Here is a 24277-nt window from a genome sequence, read left to right on the forward strand (position 1 = left end):
ATGGGGGGACTGTTTATAAAAATAGTTATAATTCCTTAAATTTTGATGCCATGTTATTGTTCAACCCCAAAGTGTCAATGTCCAAATATATATGTTCTAACTGTATTTGAACTTTAAATACATTAAAAACATAAATTTGTAAGTAGTACATCTTTATATGTTATTTTTATAATTGCTAATATATTTGTAATTACACCTTTGTACTGATTGAGTTTCAAATGAGTGTATTAAATATAATTACCTTAAATGTAATACTGAATAACACACTATAGTTAAAATTATAATCAAGCTCTTTACATGTGCTTTAGTACTTTAGTCAACACATCAAGCATGATTAAATATTATTAAAACTGAATTTGAAGTGTACTTTAAAGTAAAGTAATTTGACAAAGTGTACTTAAGTCTGTTAAGAATCACTGGTCCCACTTTATATTAGGTGTCCTTAACTACTATGTACTTACATTTAATTTAATGATTTGCTACAGTACTTTTAAAAAAACCTGCATGTAAATACATCTGTAATTAATTTCTCTAATTACATTTATTATTACACTGTTGGCCCATTCCTTACACCTTAAACCCACCCTTAAACCTATCCATACCACCAAACCTGTCTCTTACCTGTACCCCACCTCAGTATCAGCAAACGTGTTTTGCAATACAGTATGAACACAATAACTGCACTTTTTTTGTTGTTGATAAAAGTAGTTAAGGCCACCTTATATAAAGTGGGACAGAATCACTCATGAAAATGGGCTTTTATGTTATATCTGCATGTACAGTTGTAATTTGAAAGTACAGCATGTACTTTTAGGATTTGAAGTATACTGCAAGTGCACATTTAATATAATTAAGTACACACGGCTTCAGACAGCTGTGAATGTACAGTATAGTGCACATATTGTACAGACTTCTATTCTGATTCTTTATGGTGCTTTTTGTACCTCTTGGAACTCGACAGCCTCTAATCCCCATTCACTTTCATTGAAAGGAATAGAGCAGCCACATTTTGTGTGCGTGTGTGTGTGTGTGTGTGTGTGTGTGTGTGTGTGTGTGTGTGTGTGTGCGTGTGTGTGTGTGTGTGTGTGTGTGTGTGTGTGTGTGTGTGTGTGTGTGTGTGTGTGTGTGTGTGTGTGTGTGGAAGAAAATCAGTCATATGGGTTTGGACTGTCATTTGGTTATATAAATAATGATTGAACATTAATGATATTATGTGGACTATCCCTTTAATGCCTTTCGGGTGACCCTGTTTGCTTTGAATTAAACTGGAACCGGCTGTGGAAAGTAGTGTGTGCAGCAAAATAGAGGTTGACCACGACTATTAAAACTAACTTGACTTTAGAAGTGTTGTTTTTGAGTGAGGCTCCAGGTTTTGTGTCAGTTTGATCGTCTCACTGAGCACTGCGTGTTCTTGTCTCTTTCCCTCTGTGTCTTGCCAACCATTCCGTGTGTCTGTATCTAATAAACCCCGACCTCCTTTATCTTTCCCACTTTCCCTCCCTCTCTTTGGCTCTCTTTCTCAATCACTTGCTCACCCACTCTGCCCTTACAAGGAAAGGCAGGCAGGGTTGATGTCATAGAATGAAGAATGTTTAAAGAATCCAAAGGGGGCGAAACGGAGGGAGAGAGAGAGAGAGAAAGAGAGAGGTGTTTGGTTTGTAATACGCATGACCTGTGCGAAAGACAAACGAGAGAGAACTTGTTTGGACGGAGGGATGGTGTCATTCCTTTAAGACATGTAGGGGGAGGTCCAAAAGCTGTGCATCTGAAAGAAACAGGAGTAGAGACTGCAGGAAAAAGTTATCTTCGAAATCAAATACTTTTACAGGCCTACAGAGAGATACAAGAAGGGAAGGCGAAGGAGACAGTCTAACAGGTAAGTCCAAGATATTTTCAGTACAACAACAGTGCTGATCGTTTGACCTCTTTATTTAATCACTGTCTAATGGCTTTTTTGCCTTACAAGTGAAGTAACCATTGAACAGCGTAAAAAAAAAAAATATAAATAAAAGAAGCAAATAGTATTTGCAATTAAACTTAATTAAACTTTAATCAGCGTTATTCCAAGTAAATTGGAGAGTTTAAGGAATTTCCGATATTAAATATGTTTTATATGTATATTATATGTAACCAATAAACCACATATATTACTTTTATACAGCTGGTCCTATAATTTTTTTGAGAATATAGAAATGCACATTCCAGGTCTGACAATCAAAAAGTGCCCATAAATGTTCGGCAAATATATTTTAAAATTAAAATATTTTCATATTTTTAAAAACGTTTTGATCATGGTTTTAAACATTATATCTATTTTTTTATTATACATTATATCTTTTTTTTATTATTATTTACTTTTTGTGAAATACTTTGCCAGTAAAATGTCCTTTCGTTATTTTATTTCTATTAGGGATGCTATTTTATAACTGAGAAGATACAGTACATGTAATATCTCCCCCAAAATTCATTTTTCACATCTGATCATTCAGAGTTGTTCACTAACTGTGTATTAAAGGAGGCAAAAAGTGATTTAAACGCATAAAACTTTAAAATCTGAAGCCAAAAATGTGCTGATCTCTTACCATCAGTTTAGTTCTCATTGGCCACCGGTTTTGTCCCACCTCCAGCGGTCAGGAGAATGCGGAAGCGTGAACCGGAAGTGTGTCAAGAGTCGGTACATTAAGAAAAAGTTCATGTGGGCAGATCAGATTCGCTGATGATCATCCCCACCAGAGCTTCTTAGAATTAACAGAACAATGCCTAATGCCAACACCGCGCCATAAAGCGATTCAAATTCAGAAAAGATACACAATAAAGAGGGAAATTTATTCATTAAACTGTAGGGATTAAAAATAGACGCGGAGACTGCATTAGAGAAGCTGTAACGTTACTGTTTTTTGGCACAACTGCACCTTTCCAGAGGAAAACGAACTGTAAGTGCCTTTGTTTCACCTTTTCAATAATATGTAGCTTAATTTATGGTTCGTCACAGATGCATGCTATCTGTATTTGCATCAAAACCGCAAACATTGCATGCATTCACAGTAGTTTAGCACTAACTTACACAGTTATAGTAGTGACATATGATTGTGTGACATGATAAATTAGATTTTGTTTGTGTGGTTTTTGACTCGAAACGTATTTTAACTCTGGTAATGTTTCATAGTTGCATTGTAAATATTGTCATGACTGAAATGTTCTGTGTGAAATAACGTTAGCCATGATTGTGATGTGAGGGGTGGGGCGCACGCATATGTCAACCAAATGCAATCTTATTTATAAATGCGTAGGCTACACCTAAAGATTCGTGGCGGGAGTTTGTCAAGTGTGACTATCTCCATAATTTGTGTTATTTTCAATGGAAGCTTTATCTGTCTTGTTCCTGGGCTTCCAGTCAGATATCCATATAAGGTGAAAAAGCAGCTTGTTTTAGCTCGTGCTGTTCTAGCGGCTGATAAGAGAACACCAGGAACCGCTACACAAAGTTCTCGCGCTATTACTCGTTAGGTTAATTCAGTATTTGTGGCGAGATTGGTGTGATGAGTGAACGCAGGATTTGTCTGGGTGAAGTCCCTAAAGATGACAATGGGGTTAACTGGCCTTTGGGCGACGCCAGTGTGGTTTAGGATTTTCCAGTTCAATAAGAATATGCGCTGAATGAGGCCCTCGGCCTGGAATGAAAGGTATATCAGCGCAGACTATAATAACATGGTGCCTCCAATTCTATTTACTTATTTAGTTTTTTTTTACTTTTGCTTTATAAATAAAAAAAATTAATGTTCAGTGCAACAACTTGTTTGTAATAATAAGAAGCCTAGAGCAGCCACTTAATAATTTCATTGAAAAACAGATGGATTGAACTCTGATTGGATGAGCATAACAGGCACATCATTGAAAAGTCAGATTAATGGAACAGTTCACTACCCTCCAAAAAAAAAACAAATGAAAACAGTTCTTAACAAGCAGGTATGTGGATTTGGATGATGCAAAGCAGCTTCCTGTTGGTCCGTGTAGTCAATGTTGGTCCATTGCGAATTCTGCGAGGGATGATATCTTTCGCTCTCACATGAAATTTTCCATTTTATTTCTTTTTTTTCTTTTCTTTTTTCTTTTCTTTTTTGAGTACCAAGAAAGTTATTTCTTGTGTGTTTTTTTACAACACTGTATAAAATATTTTCATGTCAAGAATACATTTTATTTTCCACAGAAATCAAGCAACAAGCACGGAATTCTACCGACACACTTTATGACCTAATTATCCACTTAATGACCCAGTTATACCCCCCACACCCACACACACACACACACACACACACATATGATAACATTGTGCGATCCTTATATGCGAGCCAAACACACCTCAGACAGAGCGTGGGTGTGCCGTACACTTTTCACCACAGTCGCCTCAAAATAATAGAACCCCGCTGCTTCTGGAGTTGTCACTGTACCAAGTTCCAGCAGAGTGTCTTTGTACGTGTTTAAACTGGATTGAGGAAAGGAAATGAGTCGAATATTAGTCATTGTAGACGAGCATTGCCATACGAATGATTGTTCATGTTCAGTATGTCATAGCTGACGTTATCTTTCGAAACAGACTGTAAGTTGTAAGTTGTAACTAACCAGGACCAGTGTGCTATCCAAATTAGTCTTAATTTAGCCGTGAACACTTATCTACATACTGTGTTAGTTGCAGCTACTCAGCGACTTGATGGAGAAGAGATGAAATCATCTGTAGAGGAAGCCAGAAAACTGCAATGCAGAAAATTACTGTCAGTTCCCAGCCAGAGAGGAACGATGAGACATTTGTTTGGGTCTACGGTTGATGTGTTAGACTTCTTATTTACATTCATGCATTTAGCTGACAGTTTTATCCAAAGCAACTAATTGAAAAGCTTTCTGGCCACCGGCATTCACAGTAGAACATTACTCACTGCAGTTTCAACATGCCTTGTTATTTATTTCTTCTGTCTCCAGTGTGGTGAACAGAATGTTGAAGAATTTGCTCGTCTCATGCACTGATCCTCTAGTTCCCAAGTTTCCCTCTGAGGGTAACGTTTACAGGCCGCAGTATCCATCAAGGCTGCGTAAAGGGGCTTTGTGTAGCCAGATCAGCTGCGTTGTCTCATTTAACCCAAAAAAGAGCCAGACTCCCTATATCACATAGTCATTCTGATCAAGTGATGAAATGCAGACATGCGTAAGGCCACTGGAATCTTCATATTGCAGCTGTTTCTCTTTCTGTGACACACACACACACACACACACACTGTGAGAAGGTGCTGGTTCTTTCAAATCTTATAGTGGGTAATGAAAGTCACAGAGTGTTTTCCCTGGGTAGTGTTTTGTCTGGTTTGAACTGCATTGCGTTAAAGTTAGACTGTTGTTTTGCATGTGATGGATGTCCTCTCAGTAATGTATAGTCTTCTTCACATTATCAGAGAGTCTAGCGGTGCAGCCAAACCGTTACTGTACCCATGGAGACCAAACACAGCAGCCAAAACTGGCAGCTGGTGACCTCAACAAGCAGACAACATCCTGCGCTGCTCTTAGTTAGAGCTGTGAATTCACAATATGTTCCCAGTGGTTTTGAAGGTGAGATAAAATAAGGTCATATCATGAATATTAGGATGTGCTTTTTATTTGACCATTTAGTTTCTTCAGAGACATCCTTAAGGACCCTTCAGAACGTAAAACTGTAACTATATAGATAACTATAATTACCATACCATTTTTAATCTAATTTTATAATTATTTTTACAAAAAATGTATGTAAATATATGTTACCACTAGGGCTGCACGATGTGTCGTTTAAGCATCGATATCACGATGTACGAATCGACGATAGTCACAGCGCAGGATGTGCGATGTAGGCTGTCGTAGTTGATCCGTTATTCATTAACTGTACGGGCCAGCTGCTCCCCGGCCCTTGACGAATGTGATTCGTGGAGAGCGAGAGAGAGCATGCGTGCACGAGAGAGAGAGAACGCGAGCGAGCGAGCCCCAGCCGCAAGCTCACCATCTTCAAACAACACGAGCGCTGTCTTGCTCTCTCTCCCTCGTGCATATTAATCAATTGACACGATGGTGTCGATGTTTAAATCATTTAAAATGAGGATGTAAGTGTGCTCACCCCATTTTTGTTTGTAAGAAAAAAATTAGATTGGATTTTATATCGCAATATATATCACAGAAAAATAATATATCGCAATGTAATTTTTTCCCAATATCGTACAGCCCTAGTTACCACTGTGTTGAAAAGAATTTTTACAATAATTTTTAGTGTAAATTACAGTAGACATGTTTAGTGCTTTGACCGTCCTTCATTTGAACTAAAGGTACCCATTGGCCAGAATGAATCATTCCATTAACTCATGTTGGTTGTCAAGGAACGCTGAATAGGTTGTTGTAGCAGCGCCAAAGCTAACAGGAGATGTGGCTAACTTGTGGGTCTCCCGTTCTCTATGGTGCGCTTAGCTAAAGGGAACTCAGATTTAAGGATGTGGTCATCCTTTCCATTTTGCGGCAGATGACACTCACAAGAGTAAGTCATTGCTGTTTGCTTTGAGCACTGCTGTCACGTCCGCTCTGATGATCGCTTACTGGAAACGGCTCACTGGATCATATTTTTCAAGTTCATTGTAGGTACCCGCAAGCTTGTATTGATCTGGAGATGGAGGCCATGATGAGAAAAAATAATCTTTTTGGACCTCAGGGTTTATGGCTTGTTTTCTGTCCTGTGTGAATATTTCATCAGAATATGCACTTCTGCATTATTAAACTTAACCAGAGGCGAAAAGTTGAAGAATTTGCACTTTACATGCGACTGACTCTCACTGCACAGTGCACACTCAGCTCTCAGGACTAAAAATAGTCTTAAACCTCTCTTTTTTTGGCCTTAAACTGTGCTTGCAGTCATGGTTATGCAGAATCCATTTCAAGCTTCTCAGATTTGGAGATGGTTTGGTGGACCACAGTTACAAGATTGTCTTAAATCATGAGTCATAAGTCTTGAAGGTAGGGCAGAAGGGATCTTTACCTCAGACATTTGGGAATATTCATGTGAGCTGGAGCTCTTCTTTTCAGGACAGAACATGAAATGGGCTGGAGTTTGTGGTTGTAGTTTCGTGTGGGACTGACTTGCTTAATGATTCATAATTACTAACCTTGAGAAAATAAATATTTGCTGGTGAATAATTATATGGCTGTCAGTGGACTGAACTGCGTGCTAACCAATATTTACACATGTGACAAATTGAGTTGAAACAAATTGAAACAAACCAAGGTGAGGAGGAGCTTGCAGTTAATTGGTGTTTGTTTGGCACAATGAAGTGTGAAGAGTTTATGGTTGCTATAGTGCAGCATGGCTCCGTAATGTAGCATTCAGTTGATGTATGATCACAGATGTGCATATATCAGCTATTTTACAGTGGCTTTTAATCTGAATTTGCAGTTTAAACAAGGTCTGCAAATGAATCCGAAATTAAACTATAGAGCAATGTTGCATTAAATGCTCCACCACAAACTCAAACTCTGCATATGATCTGAGTTTAGGACCTATAACATGCATTTTGGAATGGAATATGCACCAAACATCGTCCCACACTTGTAATGAGAAGCACCTATCAACAATAGAAAAGATTTGGAGAAGAGGTCTCCCTGCAGTTTTCTGTAAAGTGTATATTACATATACTTCTCAAAGGGGTCATGTGACATTGTTTAAAAGAATATTATTTGGTGTAATGCAATGCCGTTTAAGGTTCAGAAAATTATTTTTCCAAATACTGAACATTATTGTTGCTCCTCTCTGCCTTTCTGAAATGCATTGATTTTTACAAAGCTCATCGTTCTGAAAAGCGCAGTGTGCTCTGATTGGTCAGCTGTCCAGTGCGTTGTGTTCGATTGAATACCTCAAGCATGTGACAGAAACAATAGGCTTGTTCGACTTCATGCAGCGCCGCAAAGACCGCCTGCAGCCTGACAAAAGTTATGCATTCTAGTTAGCCTTGATGACGAAACACTATATTCTCATTGGACAGATTGTGTGATGATAAGGACGATATGTGTTGCGTGTTTTTTCCAAAGTTTTTTCTTCTTTATTTGAAAAGTCTTGAGATTCAAATATCTGATATTCAAACAAAACACACAGAGCATTAACAAAAATTAAGATTAGGGTATCTAATAAATATTCTTCTTTTATAAGAGTAAAGGTTTGGAAGAAAACGTTCTGGTTAACCTGTTGCTTATATTTGGAAAATGAATGACATTGGTTTAACACACTTAATATATATCACACCTGGCCTGTTGTTTTGGAACCTGGTGCATTTACCCCTTAGTTTGGTTAGTTTGGGCTCATATATAAACATACATACAGTACACACATCATGTATATTATGTAAAAACAAACGTTCATTTTGGATGTGATTAATCAATTTGAAAGCACTAGTTTTAAAGTAATTTTTTTGTTGTAGTAGTAGTAATAATTGTTATAATAATAATTATTGGTATTGGTAGTAGCTGTAGTAGGTAGTAATATTTTTGTTAATGTTTTTGTTAATATTAAATTAGTTTTAATTTATTAAAATCAGGATATAATATATTCTTTACAATTTACATAATTTTATAAACAAAATGACAATGCCTAATAATTTTCTGTTTGTACAGTGTGTAGACTCAGAAATACTGTACGAGGATCATTACAGGATCATCATTCCTTGGCATTAAAAAAAAATTGAAAACTAGTTCTCCTAATTTTTACCGAACATTTTCAAACTGGATGAGTCCATTTGAATGTTTGACTCTGTTCTTCTTGCTAATTTACTACAGGGCACATTTCAGATGAGAAGGTGTCAGTTCTTCTGAGATGCTGAACTGAAACGATGAGAATGAAAGTGGACTGCATGTTTCTTTCCTACCTGACCTAGAATAGCATGATTTGGCAGGTCACAACAAGGCAGTCAGGATAGAATAACAAAAATGTGGCTCCAATTAGTATAACTAAAAGATGTTCTTTAGTCATGGAATCCTTGTACACATCATCTGCCTTGGAAGGCAGCAGTGGGTTGAAGTAGAACGATAATTGACTAGGACAGTACATGCTGCAACCGATGTCTTTAAAGTGTTTGCCTTCATCCGTAATTCATACTTTCGAAGCATGAGTCTTTGATATGGTTCACTGGCTGTATTACGAGAACTATAGAGGGAAAAAAGTAATGAGTAGTCATAGGGTCAAATGAGACTTGGCTCAGTGGCACAAGCAGGAGGAGGAAAAGGGGAATGAGGTAATGCCGTCGTTTTTAATGGCAAACATGCTTGAGGTAAATATTTGCACATAGCTCATGCCATGAGAGCACTTCTGTGGTATATCACATCCACATGTCTCAAGCACTTTAACTGTTTCTTGTTGAGGCTCAGTTGATGGTACCCCAAGGCCTCGCAATGGGAAAGTCATGGTATGACTTCAGCCCCGATAACCTCGGTTTGGAGAGCTTGCTTGAGTGCGCACACAATCAAAACAGAAATTATATCCACCAACTAGTGGACTTTTGTATCTTTTTACTGTGCTTTTGACCATCTGTGTTCTGTAAGTACACCAATTTAAAGACAAATAATATTTCTCCTTTATCTTTTGGCATGAAAGGGTGCCTTGTACTATGAAAACATACAGTATTGTCAAAGCTCAAAACATGTAATTCCTTTTAAAGCATCTTATGAAACAGAAGCCAATGCAGGCCATTGTGTTCACATGATCAACAGACATGTCAACAGACATGTTTGGCTACGAAGCAGAACGCTTCAAAAACAGCATTGCAAATGGAATCCTCTGAAGCTCTTCAATAGCTATGTTTTCATCCAAAATTCTGAATTAAACTTGTGCACAAAATTGAAATATTGCATAAAGCACGGTTTCCATCCAGTCAGTCGAAGAGAACAAAATTGTCACTTCCTGATTAACTTGCGCTAAATATCATGAAGAAAAAGTAAATTTGCTGCAGTAGGAGAAGGCACTGTATATAATATTCTTTGTTTACAATAAACTACGAACCATGGAGTGCACAAACGAATCGCGGTCATGTTATCTTATTTTCAGAGCCTGCTGTTTAGGAACACAGTTCTGGGAGTTAATTCTAATGAAGTACTCTGACGAGACTTTGCTCAAGTATTTTAGAATGACAAAATAAGCTTTTCGTTCTGTTGGTTGGTTCAGTTTCATGCGCATTCCCATTAAGGAATTCACTCTGCTAAATTGTTTCCATTATAGTTTATGCATGTTTCCTTACTGGATAAGAAATGTATCCTACTGAGCTGAGCGCATAAGTTTTTTTTTTATAATTTTTTTTATGCAACTTTTTTGAATTTATGTGCATTTTTGTACTTTCATCTAGCATTTTTTTTTATCTGGTATCCCAGATAAAGTTCAGTATCCGGTACCTAAACACTTGATGAATTAATGAAGTAAAACGTGAAAGCTTGTGTTATTACTGGTTTTGTGTAGCACCTTCTACTCTGCACATCCTTCTGATGCATCCTAATTAGGGCTGCACAAGTAATCGAAATTAAATCGCGAAGGCAATAAATTGCAATTAGGCAGAAGCTACGATTGTCATGCGTATCTTTCATTTGAAGCACAGTTCTGTGATCAGCAGGAAATGTTCATCCAAAGGCCAGAGGGAGCTCTTGTGATGAAAATCCAAATATGTCCCAAAGAAGAAATCCAGGAAATGGCTTTCCTGCAGCTGAATACAAATACAAATACAAACACTCGACTGACGTTATGAAGTGAGTTTGGAGTAAAAACATTATTAAATGTGGTATTTTCTTGTGCTCTAAGATGGAGCAGCATTTACTTCACAGTGCCTGTTCAATGAGAAGATATGAATCCGTTGTCATTATTGCAAACGATTTCGTCAATTTCATAATCCTTCGATTATATCATCTGTGATTATGAATGTGATTTTGCATAGCTTGTCAGAGAACAACGCCTTTGTGTGGTAAATGCTGCTCCATCTGAAAGCAGGTGATGGAGATTTATTACTAATCACAGAACTGGCTTTAACCCTCTGGGGACGGATTAGGCGGTACCGCCCAAAATGGCATACTTTTACAAATGTGTAGTTATCTCAAAAACTATTAATGCTAGAGAGATGCAGGTTTTTTTGCCGTCTTCCTCAGATTCCGCTGAAAACAGCGGTGTCCAGTTTGTATATTAAACACTTCCCTTATTGCGCAATACCACTGCGTAAACAGGCCAATGAAAAAGATTGTGCTAGGCAGATTCAACACGCAACAGCCAATGGAAAAATTGCCGCTGGGAGGAGTCTTTTTCTAACCCAATCAGAGGAAGGTTATGTCTTCTAGCGATTCAGAGGACTCTGTAGCTCTGCTGTAGCCTTGTAAAAGCTGGCTGGACTAAAGTAAAAGACATGTAATCAATAAGCGTTCAGAGAATCAGCATCAGGGTGGAGAAAGCAGAACGCGATCGGAGTGTTACAGAGAGCGATCGGAGTATTAGCGAGCACAAAGAGCTAAATTCGAGCGATCGGAGAATCAGCATCACGTGGAGATAGCAGAAAGTGTGTTAGCGAGCACAAAGAGATCAATTCGAGAGAGATACAGCATTATTACACAATTGTTTTATCAAAATGGCAAGCAGTAAAAGATTTACGGCAGAACAAGCTCTGGAACAATTACTGGAAAGGCCTGGAGAGGCCTTGCTTTGCTCACTGGCATGCCTAGGACTGTTTTTAAAAAAAGTTAATTATTTAATTGTTCTTTACACATTTGATTAAACAATAACACATTTCTGTCAAGCAAAGAGTTTAAAAAAAATATATTTTCTTTGTTCAAAAACTGTTCTATATTGTGTGTTTTTCAGTAATAAATGACAAAAATCTAATTTTCGTTTTTGAAATTCTCTAGTTTATTGTAAAATTTTTCACTCATACTTCCTTTATATAAACATATTGCATGCATGCTTATGGTAGCTTAGGGTCTTCTGAATCCATAGATACCAAACACAGGGTGTTTCATCTCCTTTACATATGATTTATAAGCCCAAATATAAAAATAGAGAAAACAGACCAAAAAGGGCTTAGTCCCAAAAATAAAAAAAACGCCTAGGACTGTTTTTTAAAAAAGTTAATTATTTAATTGATCTTTACACATTTGATTGAACATTAACCCATTTCTGTCAAGCAAAGAGTTTGAAAAATATATTTTTGGGTCAAAAACTTTTAACTATTGTTGTGTGAGGTAGGATTTTCAGTAATAAATGACAAAAATCTCATTTTCGTCTTTGAAATTCTCTAGTATATTGTACAATTTTTCACTCATACTTCCTTTATAGACATATTGCATGCATGCTTATGGTAGCTTAGGGTCTTCTGAATCCATTGATACCAAATACATGGTGGTCCATCCTCATTACATATGGTTTATAAGCCGAAATGTAAAAATAGAGAAAACGGACCAAAAAGGGCTTAGTCCCCTAAGGGTTAATGAAAAAATGGGAACGACAATCGCGATTAATCACGCAGCCCTTGTCCTAATAGTACAAATAAGTGGACAAGGTTTATTTGACAAGGCCCATGTTAATTTAAGTCTGAGCATGAACAGATTATGCAGAGCGGCTGTTGTTTGAAGTATGGGCGGTTAAAATTGTATTGTTCATTTAACATATGAAGATGTAATTTCTTAAAGACGCAGGAGCAAGCAGAAAGTCTAAACCACTCATATTTTAATAAGATTAGGCCAATAAATGGACATCAAAGGACACAAAAAAAAGTGTTATGTGAACCTTTATTGTGAAGCCGAATTCTGAGAGTGAGACTTTCCTCTCTGGATATGAAACCAAGTTAAACAAAGTGTGGATATGAAACAAGTCAACATAAATATAGACATCATGAAAGTACCTGAGATTCACAAAATGAGAAGTGAAATGCTTGGCATCTAATTCATGAAAATCATTTTTCCAGAAGTTTGGTTAAGGATTTCCTTGTTAAACCTCACCCAAGTTATGCAAAGTACTTGTGTTTGAGTACACAACGTTTTTCAGACATGTTTCCTTCTTGTTGGACTCTGAACTGTTTGTTCTAACTTGTTCACGTTGGTTTAAGTTTAAAAAAGGAACTTTAGTTATGACGAATCTGGGAACAGCATTGTTTACCTTGATTTATTTACTTCCCTGCAATTACTGTGAAGTCAGATGCTCACCACATCTTCAGCACCGTTTGATACACATATACCAGCCATTCTATCATGAAAGGAATTTCCTGCTCGTGTTCAGGGTGTTTCAAAGGCACATGTTCAGATTTAACCCAGATGGTTGACTAACCTACATACAGGTGCGTGGCTCTCTTGAGAACCAATTCCGCAGGAGCAAAACCGTTTCATGCACCAAAACTACAGACCACGTACTTAATTATTTTCCATATGTTGTAAATCCAAACTATGCATTTGGGCATTAACTGTGCTGAAAAAGTTGTCTAAAATGTAACCCTTCATTGTCATGTTGTCATTTTCAGATCAAGATGGCTGACTCTAGCACTGGCAAGCCTATTATGGTCACTTCCTCTGTCTCCCTCAAAATGACTGCCCCTTCTTTCTACAACCAACCCAAAAAGTTTGCGTCTGTCGCTCCACCACGCCCCAAAGGACAGATGGCCCCATCACAGCCGTCATCGTTTGTAAGCACTGGTGTTATTGGACGAGTTGGAGAGATGCCCCCGCCCCCTTCAACTCTTTGCGAGGGTAAGACAATAAAAAATGTTTTTTTATCAATGTGCTCTTTTGTATAAATATGTTTTATGTTAATTAGGACAACTTTTGTAACATTTTCAAAAAAGGTTTATTTTAACATCTCAAAATGTCATGTAGTGTAACAATAAAATAAAATCTATATATTTACACATTAAGTACAGTAAATCTCTCTGATATCATTTCCTGTTTAATGTTTTCATGATTAATTTTCTCACCACATGACATTGATTTCAAATATGAATATGCTTTGATTCAGAAGTAATAATAAAAAAATACACTAAACTGTTCATTATGGTATTAGTAGCAATAGTTTGTTGATCCTTTATTATACATTGAATGTGAGGTGCTTTTAAGAAAGCTAACCCTACATGTTTTTGAGAATTAAGCTTTGTTTATCTTTGCAGACAGATTTATGAGCAACAGATTGCGCAGTTGGAGTAATTCTCTCCTCACCAGAATTACAACATGTGTGCATTTTCAGACATGACTGTTAAAATATTCACTTTTGAGCCAAGTGTTAAAAGCGTATAAACAACCAACTATGACTTGAAGGATTGAAATAGCCTTTTTTTATCTTATGTCGGCCTTATATTCATTATCAGTATTGTCCGTCAAATACCAGCGCTAATAATCTAAATGATTGTTTTCTGATAGGTGAGGGAAGCAATAGTGTATGCTAATGTGCGTGCAGTATGTATCATGCTTTGTGTAGAGCTGAATGAACAATGCAGAAAGGGATTGTCTTGTTATTGTATGAGGTGGTGGTCACTGGTGCGAGTGTAATCAAATTCACTGCTTCTGTCCATTAGACTTCCCGCCCCCTCCTCCTCCACCACTGGATGATGCAGAGCTTCCAGCCCCTCCTCCAGAATGCCAAATCACACTCCCTGCATCTGATGCCCCTCCTCCTGCGTTCCCAGCCCCGCCCCCTGTTGCAGAAGACCTGAACCTCCCTGCACCTCCCGAGGAATTAACCTCTGCACCTCCTGCCTCCTTCCCTCCACCCCCACCACCTCCTCCTCCTCCTCTCCCTGAGACCGGTGCAGGCGTCAGCTCTCAGGTAGGTTACAAAACGCCTGATTTCATCTCAACTTGATTTTAATCTTTACAAGTCTTTTCTTGCCCCTACATCGTTTTCAAACTTTATATATTCCCCTTTCTTTATGGTTGAAATTATTTAAGTTTAAAAAAAAAATATTCTTCCATGACAGCTTTATTCAGATAAACTATAAATAATAAAGACATCATTAACAGGTTAAATAAAAATCCAATTACATTTTGTAAGGTAGTGCAGTATTTGGCTAAATGGGCACTCAAAGCACTTTTGATTTTGATTATGAAATATAACGTTATGTGACACATTGTTTACAAGCTGTTTTATTGACATTTTTCCATTGTTGAAATACTGATTGAGCTATTACGTAAGACATGATACATGTAAATAAGTTGTAATGTTTCTTTCAACATATATTCTGTCAATTCATGTTAATTTGGTGCTATAACTTGTAGAAAAGGTGTGTTGCCACTTCATTTGAATTGAGGTGGCTTCATCTATCAAGCCGCAATAAAGAGCACCAAAATATATTCATTTATAGTTAGAATTTTGTCATAAAACTGACAAGATTTGTAGGTGAGACTTTTTCATATCAAAAGTAACAAAGCAGAGAAATCAGTATTGTGAACCCAGCCCCTACCTGCTATAGCCAAAGGAAGAAGAAGATTCGGAGAAGCACTGATTAAACTTCATGTTTTAGCCAAAGATTTCGTCCAACCAAAACCATTTTGTTTATCAACATTTTGGTGCATTACTCATTATGGCCTGAGATGGCCTTCAAACTAGTGCATTTTACATAGTCTTATGTAATTCTGATAACTCTGTTTGTAAATGAAGAAAGGAAGTTTTAATTGAGCAGTTTGCTGCAGTAAACTCTGCTATCCTGTGAGACACGGTTATGCATGCTGCCTGCTGACATGTCCATATAAGCCCTGGCTCTATTTATGGATGTGTTATTGTGGTGAGTGCGATGTAATTGGGGTACATCATCACTCTCACAGGGCCTTGTTCAATCAAACAGACCTGCTGTCGCTGCTAAAAGAACAGTAAAACTCCAGTCTAAAACATTTTTGGGAAACATTTTCTTTCCATAAGATTTTACAGATGCACAAAGCTCGCTGACTGGTTGCTTAAATGACTGGTTAATTTCTAGTTTACCCAGAGGCGAAAATTCGCAGAAAATATGTTCACCCTAAGGCCATCCGAGATGCAGATGTGTTTGTTTCTTCATCAGAACAGATTTTTACAGATTCAACATTACATGACTCACCAGTGGGTCCTCTGCAGTGAATGGGTGCCGTCAGAATGAGAGTTCAAGTAAAACATCACAATAATCCATGAATAATCCACATGACTACATCTGATCAGTCAATGGCTTGTGAAGTAAAAAGCTGCATGCTTATAAGGAAAAAAGTTGGTGTTTTAATTTTAAACTGTTGTTTCTGGCTGAAATTGCAGTCTGTGATCATAATAAAGCTCACATCAACATCACATCGTCCTCTCACATCAAAATGCATCAGCATACTTGTTTAGAACAGCTTTGGACTGTTTTAGCTTGTAAATGGTGCTTGTGCATATTTCTCTGCTGATTCAGACATAAAAACTTTCACTGGAGAAAGCAATATTATGGATAGAGGACAGTTTGAAGGTTGATATCTTGGTGAATTAATTACAAACACACAGGTTTAATGCCGTAATTGATGAAATTGATGCAGTAAACAGTACAAGTTGCTATGAATGACCAAAGACGTCAGTCTAACTCGTCGGTTGCTGTTGGAGTAGCTGACCACAGTGCCTGATCCTGAACGTTTACTCAGTTTTAAGGCTTGTGAGTTGTGATGACTCTTTCATTTCAACTGTCAAGCAGTAAAGTTATTTGTCATAGAAGGTGCATATTTTTTTCTTTGAACATTGTGTGGTGATTGTACAGTGCCGTGGTTTTCTCCGAGCAAGACTGTAATTTGTTTGTGTCTTTCTCAAATTTCTAAGAGCGTCATCCCTCTCATTTTGGATTCACACGCATATTCTGCCCTTTTATTTTCACATATAATTTGATCAAATGACTTGAACTAGGCATTAAATATAATCTAAAAACACTTCTCAAACAGCGTCCTTATTTATATCTGATCTTTGCTCATTTAATATTCTCTGGATTGGTTTTATTTTATTTTTTATCTCTGACCCGATCATTTTCTGTTTCACAAATTCCTTGTTTTATTGCTTTGTACTTTTTTCCACCCTTTTATTGCCTCATATTTTATATACTCTTGTTCTCTTTTTGACACTAGATCTGTTTCATGGCTGAGTCACCCTTTCTTGTCATTCTCTCCTAAACCACGTCCTCTCTGACTTCTCCTGCATCTAGTCTCCCAAATTCTCTCTTACATTGTCTCTTGTTTTGTTCTCCATAGAGGGTGTTTGAGAAACAGACCAGTTTTGACAGGCAGCTGGGCACTTTGACCGATATGTTATCAGAAATGGAGACGAGCAGACCTTTCAGTCCAAAGGTAACTGCAGAGCCTTTGACCTCTGATGTTGTAAACCTTAACCTTCAGGGTTCAGCTATTTTTCTTTAATTTTTTAAACCTTAAAATTACAATTCTGTATCATTTACTCACCCTCATGTCACTTCATACCTGTATGACCTATTTTTCTTTAGTAGAACATAAAAAGAGATGTTTAGTAGAATGTTCATGCTGCTCTTTCACATACAATGGAAGTATACAGTGATGAAATATTACACAATATAAAAATGGTCCAAGTGACTCTCTAGCATAGGGTGAGTGTGAGTCAATTTTATTATGAGTTAAAAAATAAATAAAAATAAATACATTTTTGGCAGGGGTCAACTTGCATGGAAAGGTTTATGGCTGATGTCCGTATTTAAAGAGCAAAGAGGCCAATGACCAAAAAAGTTGAAATATATAATACAAATTCTAAATATTGTAATATTTACTAAAATAAATCTACATTTAAAATGAATCAATGTAAAAAAAAAAAAAAAATGTAAATAAATACATTTGTTGCGAAAATATTTTTGATCTAAAATAAATTTGCATATGATTAATCCCATTATACTATTTTCACAAATTAAGAAATAAAAATGATTTACACTAAGCATTTTGTTTCAATTTTCCATGTCCATAACTGGATAATGGAGGAACAATTATTTTTCACAATCTTAATCTTGCAACATTTTGACGCAACAATTTAGAAATTTTGTAAGACTTTTACCTTCCTTTTTCCCCATCAGATGTGTGATGTATATCTGTTTGTGTTTGTTTGCTCAGTTGCCTAGCCAGTTTTCATCAGCACCAGCGCCGAAGCCTGCAGCGCCTCCACCGACCGCTCCTAAACCCACCCTCTCCTTTCTGCCCCCTCCTGAGCTGCAGGATCGTCCTCCCCCTGCACCTTGGGCTGAGGAGCTACGTGCCCGAACACGACCGGCCAATCAGAACACAGCATCTGCCCCTGCCCCTGCCCCTGCCCCTGCCCCTGCCCCTGCCCCTGCCCCTGCCCCTGCCCCTGCCCCCGTGCAGTCATTTCCTAAAGGCCCAGCTGTGGCTCCAAAGACCAACTTCCCTCCCAGTCAACTGAATTCAAATTTTGGATCCAAAACCGTTAGTCCTGCGCCTACTGGAGGAGCAAGAGGGTTTAACCACGCCGTTAAAACCCCTCCCCAAAGCTCTTTCCCACCACCTCCACCTGCCGCCCCTCCTGCCCCCGTTCCTCCACCAGCGAATATTCCCACCCCTGCACCTACTTTCAATCACTCTGAAAAATCTCCCACTGGCTGTCAGCAAAGCTTTGCTCCGCCTTCTCCTGCTGCACCCAAGACATCACCCGTCTCGTCATTCAACAGACCAGCAGGAAAGACTGTTCCCCCGAAGGTGGGTGTGCTTCAGATTGTTATTTGATGCAGTTATATAAATTAGATAAGGTGAGGTAACAAAGTCAAAAGAACTGTGGAAAATAAAGTTAAGTTTAGGCTTTAGTTTGGTGAATAAAATGCTGTGTTAGATATGTCTTACATTTTGGTTTCATGACAATCATTGCACATGATTGGGAATAAGAATTGATGCAGAACTGACTTTGCAGTGTAAATGATTAAAGAGAACCATAAAATAAACGACTATACATTTAATATGCAAAGAAGTTATTGGTTAGATTTTGAATTGTTAAAAATTAAATTAAAAATGATCGAAAGTGCAAGGTTTCTATTTCAAATTAATTTTGTCTTTCTTGTTATCATAGAATCTTAAAAATAAATCCATAGACTGTAATAAGAAATCCTTCTTGACTTCAAAATCGGCGATTTCTGAAGAATCATTTGACACTGAAGACTTGAAGTAATGATGGTGAAAATTCAGCTTGTCCATTTTATATTTTAAAATATATTCAAATAGAAACTTATTTTAAATTATAATAATATTGCAAAATATTGCTGTGTTTTTGATCAAGAAAATGCAGACTTGGTGAACATAAAATATGCTTTTAAGGATACTTAAAAGATATAAAGTTTGCAAATCTATAACTGAAATGATCTATGAAAACAATGTTTGAATGCACTGATTTCTGTTTCAGGTGTCTGGTTCAGGTTCAGGTTCAGGTTCAGGTCCTGGTGGAGCTCCTCTCACTATGAGGGAAGTAGAAGAGCTGGAGAAAATGACCAAGGACTTTATCAAAGACATGGACAAGCATCCTCCTGTGATCGCCTCTCCAGCTACAGGTGCACTAATACTATCAGCTCCACCTTGTGTACACACCCACACCATTAAGATTTCATCCTAATTTCAGTGAGTTCCTGGTTTGGATGTTAATTTAAGCCTCATTCATAGACGTCCATGTGGCTCTTGTTTAACACGCCGCAGACGAGCTGTGATAAACACTGACTGTGCGATGGTGCCAGATGTCTCTTTCTCTTTCTCCGTCTCCCTCGCTCTTTATCAGTTTATGTAGGTGTTCAGCTTGATATAGCTTCTCAATCTCAGTTTATTACTCTATTATCAGTGTCTAAACAGCACAGCGCTTCATCTCTCCCGTGTCTGGATCTCTCTGGATGAGTGTTGTAATGATCTCACTCTGTCTTTGTCAGTATCGAGGGTTTGTTTTTCTTGGTAGCTTAGATGTGTGCAGGTTCAAGCTAAAGATACTTTTTGATCAGTTTTTGATTTGATCAGTGTATTTATGTTCCGTGTTTGTAAGTTTATTTTAAGCCTGGTATTTTCTTGTTTATAGATTGACTTAGTTCTTTGTTGCCCAGTTTGTTGCTATGACCCTTTGATAAGCCCCGCCCCCTTGGCCGCTGTCGTGCAGTCAGACAAACACCACAAAATGTCCTGTAGAAATGAGAAATTTGTGTTGAAAGAGCTACTTCATCCAAGAATTACAATTCAAAAGTGTTTTTCACCTTGTTTTCAAATCGTGTTTTATGTTGGAACCTAAAACATATTCTGAAAATGTCTTCTTTTTTTCAGTCTAGTCTAGTTTTGAGTCACTTTCAGACTATGGACAGTGTATTTTTTTATTTATTTTTTGGGGGAGGATTTCCTTGTGATTCTGATTCTCCACTGATTAGTGGAGATTTTGTTTTTGCAAGATCCTAGATAATGACGTTTTTCACCAGTGTTATACGTGACTATTTAAAAACTAAGTTAAAATAATGCAGCCTGACGGCTTTAACCAAAAACCAAACGTCATTGATTTACGACTGTTTTTTTTTTTAAACAACATTTTTAATTGTTAAAAATCAGTTCCTCTGTGGAGAAAATGAATGGGTTTTCTACTTCTGTAACGCAACTTTTGCTGTTTATGTGGTGGACTGCAAAAAGTAGGATTGGTCAAGAATCTTTTTAATGTGGGTCTTTGGGAGAATTAGTGATTCCTAGCTGTTAGAACACAACAGTGACCTCTCCTGTCACCTAGTTGGAACGCCATCTGTTTTAATACTACTATCATTAATCTTTGTTCACCTCATAAATATCTCTAATATTATGAACATATTTTTCCATTCAGAGGTGTGTGGTAACTGTGGAGAGGCTCTGTCTAGATCTCAGCCAGCAGTAAGAGCGATGGATCAACTCTTCCACTCGCACTGTTTCTGCTGCGTGACCTGTCAGCGCCCCCTGCAGGGCATGCAGTTCTACGACCGGGACGGGACGCCTCAGTGTGAGGACTGCTACACGGTGAGACATGTGGAATTACATCTTCGTGGTTTACATTTTTTTGGAATCAGAAAAACTTGTTATCCACGTGGCATACTTTGTTCACGTTACGTTTTCTGACATTGTTCACCCATTTTGTTCATAAAAACGTGGCATTGTTTTTCTTACTGTCTGTCTTCGTGTGTGTTTCCAGAATTCTCTGTGTGTGTGTTCTCGCTGTGGGGAGCGGATCAAAGATCGTGTGCTGAAAGCGGTGGGCCAGTGTTTCCATGCCCACTGTTTCCTCTGCACTACCTGCGGCTGCACCCTGGAGGGCGCTCCATTCATCACCGATGATGATAACAACCCCTACTGTGTCAAAGATTACCATCGGTGAGCCAATCACAGCTCAGTTATACACTACTAGAGCAACTGAACTGATTATCCCATCTAATCAGTCATCAAAGTTATGAACAAATCAGAGAGATTTCAAAGTCTTTTTATTTAATTTGGTATTCATTTTCTCGTGGAAATGACTTTTTATATGTTTTGGGAATGTCTATGTCTTAATTAGATGTTCGTGTATCCTAAATAGACAGTTACATTGGTATTTTCAATTTTCTTGTGTAGTTGACTTACACCTTGATTGGAAGTGATGCACAAAATTGTTCAGTTCACATTACCATTTCTTGACATATCTCATTAGATATTTTTTTTTTAGCATTTTATGATAGCGAAATGTTTAGTGTGGTGGAAATTATGCAATTTGTATAAAAAGTAGTAGAAAATCATTTTCATTTCCACTGAATGATTTCTGATGTCATTTTAATGATGGATTATCATATATTAAGACTGAAATTTTAACTAGCAAAAGAGCCATTTTAAAATAAAAAACTAAATTTGTAAACAAAAAAAATTAATGTGACTTTCATAGAGCACAAAATTTAGAATAGGAAAAAATTAACACTTGGTTCATAAAAGTGCATGAAGTTGAATAAACACCCATTTAAAATGTTATATAATATTAAAACCGATGTTTTCTATATCTTACCTTCTCTCCTTGTTCTCTCCCTCAGCCGTTTCTCTCCTCTTTGCGTGAGCTGCAATGAGCCGATCATTCCCGACCCTGGAAGTGAGGAGACTCTCAGGGTGGTTGCCTTAGAGAAGAACTTCCACCTGAAGTGCTACCGCTGTGAGGTGCAAAGACACTTCCGTTTGTTATCTTTACCTATTTGTTCCAGCCACAGAATAGAGGAATCATGTTTAAAAATGTCAAATAAAAAATGTCGACTCCCTTTCATTGCAGGACTGCACTCGTCCTCTTTCCATAGAGGCAGACGCTGATGGCTGCTATCCGTTGGATGGCAGAATTCTGTGCATGAAGTGTCATACCCAGCGTGCCAAGCAGGCCAAACACTGATTGGTGAAACTTGCCGCAAACCAAATTGAAAACACATAATTGGCTCAGCGTTGACAATGAATTTTCAGTATGTGTTTGTGAGTGTTGTACTTCTCTCTTCTGTCTCACATTCTCAGTCTCCTCATGTTTCGCCTATCCTCAACAAAGTTCTGCTGCTTTCTCTGAATGGCCTTATTCAGAGTTCGGTTAACAGCTTGCCCTCTTTGCCCTGGCTTTTTTCTGCTAGGGCTTGATGTGTGCGAGCACAGTGTTAGTGCCTCCCTGTTGAATGTTAAATGCAACACAATTTTTACCCCTAGATTGATATGTAAAGTGTTAGAGAAATGATTTTTAGGCTTGAATTTTTACTGTAGTGGCTGACTCAGTGCAGAGGTAATGTACTGCACTGCCGTCTCAGTTCAGCGAGCTGTACGACTCCCAGCATGCCTTGAGAAAAACTCCAAACATCCATAAATTGTACCACAGCTACTGAGGCGAGATGTAACCTCTGTATATCCACAACCATCCATGCACTTTCAATAAGGCTTTCCGAAACATACCTTGTAGTTGATGAGAAGGGCTCTGTGTGAAATGTGTCCCGACAAATGTAAAATAAGCAAAAACCAAGCTAGGGAAAGGCGAAAGAACAACGCAATTTATCTATTTGTCATGCATGCTTAGTTTCTAGAAGCGTTCACTTGTAAATGAACAAAAATTTTTCAAAAAAGCACATTTGTTTTGTCCTAAAACGTATTGAACAAAACATGTGATTATACAGTTGAGTAAGTTTGCGTTGATGATCATAGCCAGTGTCAGTTCAGTTGGTTTTCTTTCCACATATTCCCAGAGGTATTTAGTGATTGTACACTTGAAGGTTCGATTTGACGATTAATAAGTATTTCCAAAGAAAAGCACATCAGTCACTGAGCCTGTTATATTTAATAATAAGTCATAAATGTGACATTGTAGCTAAAGCTTCTTTGAAAACATCTGGATAATAGATCGTATTATCTACGCAAAAGCCTCAGAATATACTTAACTAGAGCATTTTGGTTATACATATAGCAAAATTCATTCAACATTACAAAACTGTACAGTTCGTTTGATCATTTTTGTTTAAAAACAACAGTGTTACTTACTGTAGAAAAACCAGCATGTTTCTGAACAGATTGAAATATTAGATTTTTAACTGTCAGCATTCCCTGTCAACATTTGGCGTTTTAGTTCATTTGTTTAGTTTTTTTAGTTTCGCGTGTTGTCGTGTTTTTCATAGCAGCTACTCTCTCACTAACACCACTTATTTTGGCTTTAAGGTAGCACTGATATTATTTTGAGAATTGCATCTGTATTTACATCCGGTATCTCAGAAAGGTTTTATTTATCTTTGCACCTCAATGCGTGTTCCCTTCCTGGCGTTGTATCTTGACTTTTGACTAACCAAGAAATTCTCGTATGTAATAATCTAATAAAACGATGGCTGCCATCATAAAAAAAAAATAAAAATGACTTGACCAAATCCAACACATTATGCATGATTTGTAGTTATTGTTATTACAGTGTTTTTTTACATTATGTTGCACGGTTGCCTCATTTCCATGCTGTTATCACAATACTGCTGATTTCAGTAAGCCGTCATTGACCATTTGAACACTTATGGTTTAGCCTTTATGTATTTACCATTCATCAGTACTTTGTCCGTTGTTGTTTTGTGCAAACTGAACATCTAAATTCCTCTCTTAATATGTGAACGTGTGTATGTTTACTGTCGAAAGTATGCCAAACGTGTTATTTTTGCTATCATTGTTTTCCTTCCATATTTGTACTGTATTCTGAACTAATAAAAGTATCAAGTTGACAAATGGAGCACTTTCCCAGTCTCGGTTTCATTTCCTTGTTACAGGAATGTGTATCTTTACAGTTCTGCAT

The 24277-nt window shown here is 37.5% G+C and overlaps 1 protein-coding gene across 2 annotated transcripts; it reads left to right on the forward strand.

Moving 5' to 3' along the window:
- Positions 1-1635: 1635 nt before the first annotated feature.
- On the forward strand, positions 1636-24214 carry zyx (zyxin). 2 transcript variants are annotated; one of them, XM_026284263.1, is made up of 10 exons: positions 1636-1876; positions 13521-13746; positions 14565-14815; positions 17221-17316; positions 18100-18699; positions 19394-19538; positions 20825-20994; positions 21167-21345; positions 22029-22149; positions 22259-24214. In XM_026284263.1, exons 2-10 carry the CDS (start codon positions 13527-13529, stop codon positions 22370-22372), a joined length of 1896 nt encoding a protein of 631 aa, XP_026140048.1. In that variant the 5' UTR covers positions 1636-1876; positions 13521-13526; the 3' UTR covers positions 22373-24214. The 2 variants fall into 2 exon arrangements, with proteins under 2 accessions (XP_026140048.1, XP_026140047.1); XM_026284262.1 differs by lacking the exon at positions 1636-1876 and adding an exon at positions 2671-2933.
- The last annotated feature ends 63 nt before the right edge of the window (positions 24215-24277 follow it).

This window comes from Carassius auratus, chromosome 16, assembly GCF_003368295.1.
Source record: "Carassius auratus strain Wakin chromosome 16, ASM336829v1, whole genome shotgun sequence".
Taxonomy (NCBI): Eukaryota; Metazoa; Chordata; class Actinopteri; order Cypriniformes; family Cyprinidae; genus Carassius; species Carassius auratus.